We start from the raw sequence: 12,726 nt of genomic DNA on the forward strand, positions 1-12,726 counted from the left end.
TAGCAAGTAGCTTGGCAGGGTACCCTGGGTATGTAGACTTGCCTTGGAAAGAAGTAAGCTTGACATATCTCTAATGAACTGAAAGGGCCAACAGTCTCTTAATAGAAACTTTATTGATCAATATCCTACTATTAGACTAGATGTACAGTCAAAAGCAATAGCTCTCTTGAGCTACACCATGGTGGCTATGGTTTATGTTTCATTTCTGGATGAAACAAAATAAACAGAGGATAATGAGGCAACTATACGGATCTATTTATGTTTTCTACATATCTAAAGACTATCTTTTCTGTCCTAAGCCCTGCTTTCATGGGTATTTTCTTGGGAACATAAAACTTGTGGTAACCAGGCAGCCATGTCCATCTGGTCTGTAAAGTTGTGTTACTGCAACGTTTATTCATCAGTCTGCCATCTACTCTCTCCACAAAGGCAGACCTGTGTCAGAACTCCAGCCAGTCCTTCATGTACACACAGGTGGACGGGGACACGGCACCGCCTTCATGGCATCTATCAAACACCTGGAGATGATACACAACACTTCATCATATACATGTACATGTCTATAAGAGAGAACCTACTTCACATACTGAGCAAAACCGAGGATGTTATATTATATAACGTCCTTGACAAAACAAAGGATCTGAAATTCCTGCACAAAACTCTTACATTTTGGGACTTTCAAAACTGAGACTCTTTCCACTCCCTTAAAATTCCATACATTATTCCTCAACACTCAGTTTCATTCCTTGTTTGGAAGATATTGCTTGCACATTCCTTCAGTTCTAAAAGTACTTGTATCCAGTTTACATGACAGAAAGATGTACTTACATCTGTGACAACATGTGGCACAATCGGTAAGGTGTTTAACAATAACAATACTTACTGGACAGACCCCACATGGTATTCTCATCAGGCCTGCAGGCTGCATGATCGGTGCCACGGCTCTGAACAGTTTGGTCTGACTGTCCTCCACGGAGCTACTCTGGCTCGCCACAACTGTCATCTCTACCTTCCCATCATAGATCAGGGTGTTCAGTATGGTCTCTATATCTGCAACTGACAGCTGGACCTGGAACAGAAGTTAATCTGTTTTAGACTCACTGATAAACTGCACAGCAGTCTGTAGATCTTATATCAGTCTTCAAAAAATCAACATCAAAAACACCTGTACAGCATCACATGAATGAAATTCAACAGTATTGTTATGATACATGTTCAATGTGCAATGAGCAATATTCTTGATACATGTGGTTAGAGATAGTAATACTAGTACCCAATGTGATAACCCTGAGTTTAAATCTGTTGCTCCAAAATCTTCTCTACTTGTAAAACACTTACCTTACTGATGCCCAGCTCTGTGATAAACTTACAGACCTCCTTGGAGGAAGCATATGAGGCATTTCTCTGTGCGATGGGTCCCTGTTTTGCTTCTTTAGCAGTAGTGGCCTGGGAGAGAGAAAAACAATAACTGTTGTATGAAAAGTCTGAAAAAAAGGTCAATTTAATGTTAGGCTTTGTTCGTACAACAAAGTGAATCTTGATAAGCGTAGCCTCCGTAGCAGGCTCTCTAGGGCCTTCTTCTTGCTCATAATACACTTTTGCTGGCCATTTCTTTCTGTACTGGGTCACTGATTATCGGGCATCGCTGATTCATTGACCCCTCATTGACGGAGCCAAGGATGATGTGTATTGTGAGCTAAAAAGGCCCCAGAGAGCCTGCCACGGAGGCTAGGGTAAGGGTCCTAAAACATACCTGACACAAATCACAAAATGCAGAAAACAACATCACAGATGAGACAATTCACATTCTACCTTTTGCTGCAAAAACTTGAAGCACTGCTGGTTCAAAACCTCTACAAACTCAGACTCAAAGTCCTGGTCACTAAACCAGGCACCCCCAGTCACGGACTGGTCAGGCTCTAGGTTGAACAGCATGTAAACTTTCTTCTTGGAGGCCTGAAAATACAATCATTCAAGATTGCCAATCATCAAATAATTGATAAATCATTATTTAGTCTGATTGCCACAAGCAACTGACCACCATATCAAGGGTTCAACATGTCTGTTAAAAGCCAGCTGTTTACATGTTAATAAGTTACATCTTTAAGTAAGACTAGAGTAGTTGCTTACTATACTGTTTACCATTATTTGTCGGTCATTTTTTGGCACTTGCAATTAGCCCTCGGGAAACTATTTCCAATCACTCCTAACTCACGCTCACTATCCATTGTTTGATTATACTGCTGCTGGGATCCCTGATGCAGGGGTAGGGAGCAGTCGGCTAGTCTTGATGTACTTATCATTAGTCTTGATAAACTTGATAAACAATAAACTTATCATTGTTAGTATTTTGTGAATGTTGCTGTTAACAGTGAGTGTTAATGTACTCTTCTCTGTATGAAATTGTAGATGTACTTACAGCCACTGACTTGACAGACTTGATAAGTTTCTTGCTCTCTAGGTTCCTGAGGATTTTGTTGAGTTGTGTAATCATGATGTTACACCTGTACCTTATGTCCCTGATCCAGATCCCTGCACACAGAGTATAAATCGTCATCAGCATTTCTAATAAGCCAACATAGAACTAAGATTGATTCCGGCAATGGGAAAATTCAACATGTTCAAAATCCTATTCAGTTTTTTTCCCCAATTGCACAATGCTCTAGATCTGCAGTGGCTAATCAAACCTGTGACTGAGCCAGGTACTCTCACCTTATCCTATGGTATGATGCCCTGCCATGTTTTTGACCACAGCTTTATTCAAATCATTGTTACTTCTTCTGAAACCACAGATATATGTATGGAGCTATCAACATTGATCTGTGCCATGTGTGTGACTAACTAGTAAGGCTTTACTGACCCTTATTTCCAGCATCAGTGATGATCTGGTACACCAGCTTCTCTTGGTTGTCAGCACCTTTTATAACACTGAGATAAAAACACAGCAGAAGGTAAGCTTGTACATGTGTACAGTAGCTGCTATAAGATGATGATTCATAGACCAGGCTATGTTCTCATTCCTGACAAATTATCCAAACATAGATCTACTGAACACTGTTAATGAAGGAGACTGACCAGCCAGTAAGATACTGCCTTTTCCAAGCATCTTCTTCCTTACATATTCTATCATGTGATACTTAAGATATATACAATCATTGTCAAATGTGTCCAAATCAAGATAGACGGGAGCTTTGCAAAGCTTAAGGGGTCAAACAAGTTAACACATGCATACTGCACAATATATCAATCAATCAATCAATCAATCAATCAATCAATCAATCAAAAATGGTTTATATATCATCAACTATAGTCAGCAAACTGTGTCCTTACTTTGTTCCTTGGGTATCTTTCAACCTGTAGATCAGCCCACCAGTTCCTTTTAACACATCGATGCGGCCCTGAAACATAATCTACATGTCAGCTGCAAAAGTACAAGACCAAACAGACTACAGAAACAGCCTGTTTTGATTATTGCACGGGGGACTAAATTGAAAACAACATTTACACTTTTTCATGAGTCAAATAGTTTGATTAATACTACTGGTAATGATGGACTGGACACGACATGTTGTCATTCCTACTTTTCACTAGCTTTGGTACCATCCGGGTAGTAGTCCGCTCTTATGTTTGCTTCTGCTACCCGTCTGGAGACATGCACATTCAAACTGTTTGGTGCTGACGGCAGTTAATGAGCGAATTAAGGAATGGGTTTTAGAGCGCCAGTTTGATTACAACAGGCCCTCTTGCAAGCAGGCGGAGGGTGTTTTGGGTGTTGGAACGCCTGTTCAAATGAGCGCTTGTACCCATTCTTTAATTCGCTCATTTGTAGGGACCAATCAGCGCCCTTGTCCAAAATTTGGACAATTCCAGTATTTCCAGACATTAACATGGTCAAAGATCCCAGACAGAACAGCAGTGAACCGACTGTATATGATATATAATAAATGCTGGAGCAAACTACTTTCCGGATGGTACCCAGGCTGTTACTTTTCACAAAACCTCACAAGCATTTCTTCAAGAAAGTCAACAATTTTGAAAAGTTCCTCACAGTGGACAGCAGTCTGTTGATGGCCATGGCCCTCTGCTGGGCTGTCACCATGGGCATGTGTCTCATGATCAGGGCATCTGTGATACCTTTTGGGGTCTCCTGGCACAGTTCTATGACTCTGTGCATGAAATATGAAATGATGTCCAGTTATAAAAGTTTACAAACACAAATGCAGAAACAGGGATAGACATTGCCTCAACTAGTATGAAAATAACACTGAGCTCTAAGAATACACTCTCATCTAGGTAAGGTGTATTATCAGCAAACAAACATTTTAGTGTAAAAAAAAAGTGTTGTTATGTTATGTTATCCACCAACATCTCCCTAAAACATCATACTCTTGCATGTGTGAAGGACTTGTTCAAACATGCCACACACAGATGTTCCTGACAAGGAGTTATATTACTTTTTCTTTGGTGATCGCAAGTCAAAAACACAGTTTGGTAAACGCTGCTGCAATACATTATTTTTAAGTGAATGGTGTATGCACACAAAGTTCTCAACCTGGATATCTGATGAAATCCATGATCACACACACACAATCAAGCTATCAAAAGTGACAATCAATTTGGCTCCAATCAATTAGGCGGCCTGCCCGCCCTAACCCGGGAGCCTCAGCTCCCCCCCCCTACTTTTGCCCCTCGCGGGGTCATTTGGGGGTATCCTATGCAGATGCAGAGGCTCATTTTACCTGCTCTCTAGTTCTACTGGTTCTACAGTCTCCTGTTTGATAACGACGCCGTCCGTTGAGTCCTGTTCCATCTTGAATTTGTCGTTTCCTTTTTGTGATGAGGACCATCAAATCACCTACTGTGTACTGTGTGTACACCACTCTCCTATGAACTCATGTAACCTCTTTACCTTTGACCTCATTCACCCGCAGAAATGTGAAATGGCTGCTGATTGGTCAAAATATTTTCCCTACACCAATCAGACGAGTTGTTTTATTTTTTACAGCTCACTATCCAAGATGGCGGACGACAAGGAGAACAAAAAGATCGGACTGAAGGTTTGTGAGATTTCGACGCGTTTCTTGCTTTAATTTCACAATTGGTGGTCTGAAACTAATCTCCAATGTTCTTTTGCAGACCACGCTTGATATGGTGGTGGAAGGATGCCGCCTTCCCGTGAAAATGAGCATTCTGCCGAACGAAGAAGAAGAGTGGCGTAAGTCAGACTCACTGAACCGTGATTTCTTGTTTGTTTATTTTTGTTTCATATGCAAATCAACGACATGCCAGCGTCTTGGTTCCCGACTGATGCAAATTATGTAAAAAAAAATTCATATTTCACTATGGCAACATGTAAAATTGGTTGCTAGTTATAATAGTAAATACCGATATAATTTCATCCATGTTGCTGTCACAAGTTGAAATAGAGCTAAATTTGGTTGCCCACGCAGCCATCTATTTAGAATTTTAGAGTAAAGTAGAGTAGCCCCAGTCCAGGAATAATGATTTTGTTTTGGGCATATCTGTGTGTATGTTTGTGCGTAAATTTGTGTGTGTGTGTGCCTACTTGCATGTCTGCGCTGCTGTTTGTGTATGTTCTGGCAGAGAGCGCTGTTCGGTCTCTAAATTGTCCCCAGATGGTGCTTTTCGCCATTGTTTGTTTTAATATTGTTATACTGTTTGTTTTATAGTTTAAGATTTCTTTGTTTCGAGTGTAGACTCTGATTCAGCATGTTTTAATACAGCACTTGCAGAAATTCTCAGCCGGAAGGAAGAAAAGGGGAAGCTGGAATTCTATGTCCACTACATTGACTGTGAGTATGTGACAGACTGGTCTTCAACTGTTACGGCACAGTAGAACTCTTTAGAAAACGTCTTTGAGTTTGAAAACCATTTTCTGGCACCACAATCAAAATCATTTTAAGTGTGACTGACTGTTAGAGTTGAGGACAGTTGCCTTGATGGCAATATATGTCATGCCACATTCATACATATCAATTGTAACCTAACGTAAACTTTTTCTGCAGCTTCATACAATAACATACACATGTGTATCATCTGTGTGAAAAAAAGAAGATTTATTAGTTTGTTCACATTATATATTGTTTCTCCACAAATATCCGTGCAGTTAACAAACGTCTGGATGAGTGGGTGCTCCCAGACAGACTACGGGTGGAAGAACTCCAGTTTCCCAGGAAGGACCAGAAAACACCCCAGAAGCAGACGTCATCTGCAGCCAACTCTCGCCCCACCACCCCTGATCGGGAACTCCAGGTTCTGTCAATGTTACATTCATGTTATCAAGCACTATTATAACTTTTTTCCAATTGTTCTGTGGACTTTACATTTATTGTCTTACATCATGTAAAACCAGGGTTGGACATGTTTTCTAAAATCCACTTGTCCTATCGGGCAAGTACATAAAAAAATATTTGCCCAAACCTACTTATCACTTACCCAAAATTTACATGACATTTTTCTATGAATGTCACTTCTTGTCATGGAATTCTTTTAGTATTGGCTCTTTCTGAGTTGACCAATGCTTGATGTCATGACTGTGAAAAGTGAATACATGTAGTAACAAAATCTCACTCATGGAAAAATCTTACTTGCCCAATCCGGACAGGCACTTTCACTTCCCCGGGACAATGGGACTAGTGGACTTGTCAAACCCTGATAACTTTGTTGTTAGTAGCCAGCATTGTGCTTCATTTTCTTGATGTTACTTAGCTGTAATACAGCTTCCATTCTTCTACATGTAACATGTTAGATGGCCTTGCCTTCTTCTTGACCAATCCAAGTGGTTGACTTTGGAGGAGGTGACTGGAGGTGAAGATGTATCACATCAATGTTTGTCTAGGTTACAAGTTGTATTGTAGTCAGACTGTAGTGTATATGTTTTAGTTCCATTTTTATCACCACACCCGCCATCCAATGTCAACTGTTTGTCATTTTAGTCCTCCCTGTATATCTTGCAGTCACAGTTCTTGTCATCATTGCATGGTAGTGTATATTTCAACATGTTTAAATAGAAATGTCATTTTTTTAGGAAAAGAAGACCACAGTTGACCGATCAGAGTCAGACAGTCCAAGTCCTTCCTTGGTACCTTAGTGTCAACCCTGAATTTGTTTTCTGTACTTCCCTGTTGTTTTGTTGAGTATATCCTTTTGCAGTGTGTGCTTCATATTGTGAGAGCTGCTCAACTTATACGTGTGTCATTTTTAATATCTTCTGTTTTCATTTTGTTGTAGCTCTCCAAGAAGTTAAGCCTCCCAGAGCAGACCAGCTCTCCTGCTGCCAAGCTAGGAGGGCAGGGGCAAACTCCACAGTCACAGACGGTAGGTATAGAATACCGTAGCAGTGGGTACTTTTTCTTTGTCAAAAACATTAACCATTATTAAGACTGGGAGACTGAAAGTGAAAAGTGTTCACTCTTGATTTTGTACTTTCTTAATTGTGTACAAATGACCTTGACAATGATGATTGTTAAGAATGGTGATCAAATTTATATTACTATATAAGGGACAGAGTAAAGCTTACATGTACATTCCTTTGTTTGTGTGTGATACTTGCATATACTCAAGTATGTGTCCATGTAGATATGTTGCCACAATGGTGACAAGTATTGGCTTTAGCATACTGAAGCTTATGACGATACTGTATTACATCATTCTTCTTTGATTCCCTTTTGCAGAAGTCCAATGCAGGCAGGAAGAGGAAGGCAATATTCCTTGATGAGGTACTAGAGAAGGAAATAATTTGCACCTTATGGACAATGCTAAAAGTGTTACCGTTTGATATTCTGTAAGAGATTGAAAGGATTGACACGTGCATGAGTACTAAACTGCATGTTTGATCAAACATTTACGTTCTGTTGTCATGGCAGAGATTAATGGAAAGATTGTTTCATGCTTCAGAGTGAAATGTCTCAGTCTTTATTTACAACTGAGTGGATTTGGTTCTACTCAGCACAACAAGTACATGTATTTAGAGTTGATGTTTGGGATATGAGGCATGGTTCTTTTTTCTATTATGATTCTACTGTTATGGAACTGAGGTGAGCCACACATATTTGTTACTCTCTGGATATAGCATCGTGTCTGCAAGGTTGTTCTCTGGTTTAACAGAATCTGGTCCTTTTTCACATTATCAGCACTGTCTTAAGAACTTAGAACATTGGGTGGTATAGTTGAATATGCCCATCTTTGGTAACTGCTTACCTGTTTGAAAGTGAAGCAAAGTGAGAGCTCTTCATGGTATCTGTGATTAAAAGGTGCTCATTAACCCTGCAGCTTTTCTGTTGTGCTGTCATTTCAAACATTAATCAATAATTATGACAACCACTGGCTGGTGGCTTGGGTTATCAATATCATGTTTCCCTGAATGTAGACGTCAATATGTGTTCATGTATATCTTTAGTTTTAGAAGAAGTATGTCATGTGCAGAAGAAGGAAAACACAACCTTTACTGACAAATGTTTTCGATGCAGAAGCAGGACTTACCGCCTGCATACTGCAACTCTTTGTCATCACAGGACTCCCAGGATGCTCCAGCCACGCCCCAGCCCAGTGCCCCTCCGCAGCAGCCACGCCAAACCGGCAGCATGTCATCCTCACATGATGAAAACATCATCACGCGCATCAAGAACATCGAGACAATAGAGCTGGGCAAGTACCGCATCAAACCGTGGTACTTCTCTCCTTACCCACCGGTAAGTATTTGTACTCTAGATAGTGTTGTTGTTGATATTTTACTGTAAATGCAGAAATGTTCGCGGTGGTTTTATTTTTCCATGACAGTAAGAAACTACAGTGCTTGCTGCTACTGCAGACTTAAAACCACCGCAAACAGTCCTTTTTCCACTGCCGCGAAATTAAATCCCCGCGAACTTAAATGTATTTACAGTACTTACTTAGTTTGAGCTCCCGCTTGAACCAATCCTCCACAACACTTAGTCCTCCATGGCCCTTTGTAGCCCTTTAGTATCTTGCAGATTTGTGTTGCTACGTAGGTTGTAGGTTGTCTAAGTAGGTAACCCTCTTTTTCCTTTAGTAGTAGGCTCCCCTATTACAAGATATAATATTTTAACTGGTATGTATAAGTGTACAGTGAAACTTGTCTATGAAGACTACCCTGAGGACCAGTGTAAAGTGGTCTTTTTAGACAAGTGGTCTTTTTATGCAAAGAAAGTAAAAACGACAAGATAGGACAGACTTAATGATTTCAAAGTTAATGGTCTTTAATTCCATGAACCTGTACATTTACACATGAGAAACAATCACTGTTGAACTGTCTTCCTGTATAATTTACATCACAGGTTAACCATGTCTAGTAAAACTAAAAGTTAACATAATGTAATTGAAAAAAAATGATCCTGGAGACTCATTGTGGATTTAAATTGTGTTGCTTGCCTAGATCAAATTAGTGTTAATTAACACATTATTATCTTCTCGTGGCCTCATTAACTCACTCTTCCTCTACTTCTGAGGATTATCCTAAATTGACTGCTGTTTGTTTGCAGGAGCTGACCACCATCTCCATTGTGTTCATATGTGAGTTCTGTCTGAAGTACGTGAAGAGTAGGAAGTGCCTGGAGAGACACAGAGTAAGACATAACCTCCTTTTCATATCATTACCTGAAGGTATCTGAGCTTCTGAAGTTTTAGAGTTACCTTGGTAACTTTTCTGATTGGCATACATGTATATTGATTACATGAAGTGGACAGAAATCATGAAGTATGAAAGATTTAGGTATTATGACTTTTTAAAAGTCTACACTGTAAGGATCCCTGAAAAAAACTTTGTTGTGTGGGATCCCATAGAAAAGTGAAAACCTGTAGTTATATTTTACATTAGAAATTTGACAATTCTCCTTTATATCTTTCAGACAAAGTGTACCTTGAGACACCCACCTGGGAATGAGATCTACAGAAAAAGCACCATCTCCTTCTTTGAGATCGATGGAAGAAAAAACAAGGTTTGGATTAGTTACACATTTCCTTTTGTTTGTTTTTAGTCATGCAACGAAATTACGTTTATTGTGTATTGGTGTTGTTATAATTATTGGGTTTTTCATATGCGTGCTTGTTCCATGGTCCTACTAGACACAACTTGTTAGATTATTCTTAGATTGTATTATAGATTGTTTACAGTCAAATAATCACTAGTTCTCTTTCTGCCAGAAACTACATACAGGATATTATAATTGAGAAAATGTCCTTTTTTGATGTCGAATGATTATGTTATGTCATTATAGTGACCGCATTTTAAGGTCTTAAAACAAGCAGGATTGCTTCATGCGTCAATGAATATTAGAGAATGAAGATTGCTTCATTTCTGTTATCCCTCAGATGTACTCCCAGAACCTCTGTCTTCTTGCCAAACTGTTCCTGGACCACAAGACTCTGTACTACGACACAGATCCTTTCCTCTTCTACGTCATGACAGAGTATGACATCAAGGGTTTTCACATTGTCGGCTTCTTTTCTAAGGTAGGAAATATCTAAATTATGCATACCCATAACTGTCTTTGGGGCATGAAATATTCAGCTTGTACTATTATGTAGAAAACAGACGCTACCCAGGATGTTTATGTTTGCATGTATATTTCATAGCCAATGCATCTGCATCTGTTACAAGCTTCAGCATCAGAAAGAAAGTAAGGGTTTTAACCAACAGAAAATATTTTTCATCCTTAGATTATCTCATCATGTCAATTTGTGCAGAGATCAATACAAACTGATTCTATTTTTTCATACCAGTTACTGTATGCTGTTAATGGAATTGGCAGGTGAAATTGCCAGAAACTAGAGCTTGCCAGCCATCGCTGTCCCTCCGACGTGATCATTTGAAACTTAATTTTCGCCCTTGTGATGTCACTTAAACCCTTTGTTTTTATTCCAGGAGAAAGAGTCTACAGAAGACTACAATGTAGCCTGTATATTGACCTTGCCACCATATCAGAGAAAAGGATATGGAAAGCTTCTTATAGAATTCAGTAAGTATGATTCAGCCTGAATCCAATAGCTGTGCTTAGTTAATAGAATTTTCATCAAGCAGTGACTACTTTTTAAAGGTAAACACACTAACTATGTACATATGTGACTAATGAATCTTTTCAATGGTAATTGTGCTTGTTTTCAAAGGAGTTATCTGAACATCTCCTAGACAATACAAGTAACTGGAAAATAAAGTATAGACAAGGACTTATGTGACAACAGCCCTCATTACTTGTGGATGAAAATAAACTGACAGTTTCAAATCTTCATTGTCTAATTTGAATTGCTCTTTGCATTTTCGTGATCAGTCAGTTGTGTGTGTGTTTTTATTTTTTTGTATCAGGACTTAAGAATTCAATTGTTTTCAAGCTGTGGACTATTGACTTCAATAAGTAGAAATCATGCAAGTTCCCAAACTTACCTGTTCTGGAATCCAAATTGTCTTCAGCTTGACTTTACCATACCTTTGTTTCCCAGTGGACCTCCAAAATTGTCTTCAGCTCTATTCCATTCATAGTTAGGGTATAAAAGACCAGTTTGTCCCAGATCATTTCAGTGTCACTGACAAAAGATAGTGGATGATATCTGAAACGTCTGACCGTCTTCAAAATCATATCCAGTTGCTTGAGTAACTGCTTTCTGGCTTACCTGTTCTAAGTTCTCTATCTCACCTATCGACTATGCAGGCTATGAGCTGTCCAAGTTTGAAGGGAAGACGGGCTCTCCTGAGAAGCCCCTGTCTGACCTGGGCCTGCTGTCCTACAGGAGCTACTGGTCACAGACCATTCTGGAGATACTCGTCAACCTCAAGCCTGAGAACGGCGAGAGGCCACAGGTCACCATCAAGTCAGTACTACACCACTTTGTGATGTTGTATAACACACAATAATTTATTCCGTCTGTTTCTGTTTTTGGTGTTTTATGGTGATAATGATTTTGATGTGATGTTTCATTGGTTACAACAATGGAAGTGAGTGTCTGTTTGTCAAAGTCACAGTAGTTTTATTCTTTTGCCTCCTGCCCAAAGTTTAATGGAACGCTAAAATAGTCACTAGTCATGCAATGACTGGGAACTATCAAATTTAAAGTTAAATTTTGCTGGGGTCTCGCGTCATTCTTAAACGCTTAAATATCCTGTTACCAACACAGAGTAAGGGTATATGCTATATATACACCTGTATATATATAGAGAGAGATGAATCTGTAGCAAGAAGGCAGATAAGTTATGTGTGTAGAAGGACAAAGAAATAGAAAAGATGTATAGCCAAATGCAGTGATTATGCTTGTTTTTCCGTGTTGCAGTGAGATCTGTGAGCTGACCAGCATCCGTAAGGAGGACGTCATCTCCACCCTACAGCACCTGAACCTCATCAACTACTACAAGGGACAGTACATCATCACACTGTCCCAGGAGAGCATCGACACTCACAACCGCGCCATGGCCAAGAGGAAAATCAGGATCGATGCAAAATGTTTGCACTGGACACCTAAAGACTGGGCTAAACGGGGAAAGTGGTAGAATAAATACAAAACAAGAATGTCTACAGTGGACACTTTAAGACCAAAACACCAAGGAATTGTGGTTAAGGCACCTGAAAATGGCTTGCATTAGATGTCACACTTAACATGCGTCACAAAATAAAACCATTGACAGGGATGTAGCCATTGATGTGACTAATTTTTTTTCACGTCTTATAAAAGTACTGTCTTGAATAAAATTTGCTGTTA

General features: G+C 39.5%; 2 protein-coding genes across 5 annotated transcripts; one reads left to right on the forward strand and one right to left on the reverse strand.

The window, feature by feature from the left end:
* Positions 1-104: 104 nt before the first annotated feature.
* Positions 105-4,912, reverse strand: LOC118417703 (DNA-directed RNA polymerase III subunit RPC6-like). The gene is made up of 9 exons (XM_035823375.1): positions 4,740-4,912; positions 4,049-4,166; positions 3,331-3,398; positions 2,861-2,928; positions 2,420-2,532; positions 1,813-1,956; positions 1,339-1,446; positions 884-1,069; positions 105-518 (listed from the first exon to the last, which is right to left on the reverse strand). Exons 1-9 carry the CDS (start codon positions 4,808-4,810, stop codon positions 441-443), a joined length of 954 nt encoding a protein of 317 aa, XP_035679268.1. The 5' UTR covers positions 4,811-4,912; the 3' UTR covers positions 105-440.
* On the forward strand, positions 4,901-12,680 carry LOC118417682 (histone acetyltransferase KAT5-like). 4 transcript variants are annotated; one of them, XM_035823337.1, is made up of 14 exons: positions 4,901-5,057; positions 5,137-5,215; positions 5,745-5,813; positions 6,128-6,273; positions 7,049-7,102; positions 7,252-7,338; positions 7,695-7,739; positions 8,490-8,711; positions 9,522-9,605; positions 9,888-9,977; positions 10,351-10,491; positions 10,904-10,997; positions 11,685-11,844; positions 12,301-12,680. In XM_035823337.1, exons 1-14 carry the CDS (start codon positions 4,941-4,943, stop codon positions 12,515-12,517), a joined length of 1,605 nt encoding a protein of 534 aa, XP_035679230.1. In that variant the 5' UTR covers positions 4,901-4,940; the 3' UTR covers positions 12,518-12,680. The 4 variants fall into 4 exon arrangements, with proteins under 4 accessions (XP_035679230.1, XP_035679239.1, XP_035679256.1 ...); XM_035823346.1 differs by having other exon boundaries at positions 8,535-8,711; XM_035823363.1 differs by lacking the exon at positions 7,049-7,102 and having other exon boundaries at positions 8,535-8,711; positions 12,301-12,679.
* The last annotated feature ends 46 nt before the right edge of the window (positions 12,681-12,726 follow it).

Source organism: Branchiostoma floridae, chromosome 1 (assembly GCF_000003815.2).
Source record: "Branchiostoma floridae strain S238N-H82 chromosome 1, Bfl_VNyyK, whole genome shotgun sequence".
Taxonomy (NCBI): Eukaryota; Metazoa; Chordata; class Leptocardii; order Amphioxiformes; family Branchiostomatidae; genus Branchiostoma; species Branchiostoma floridae.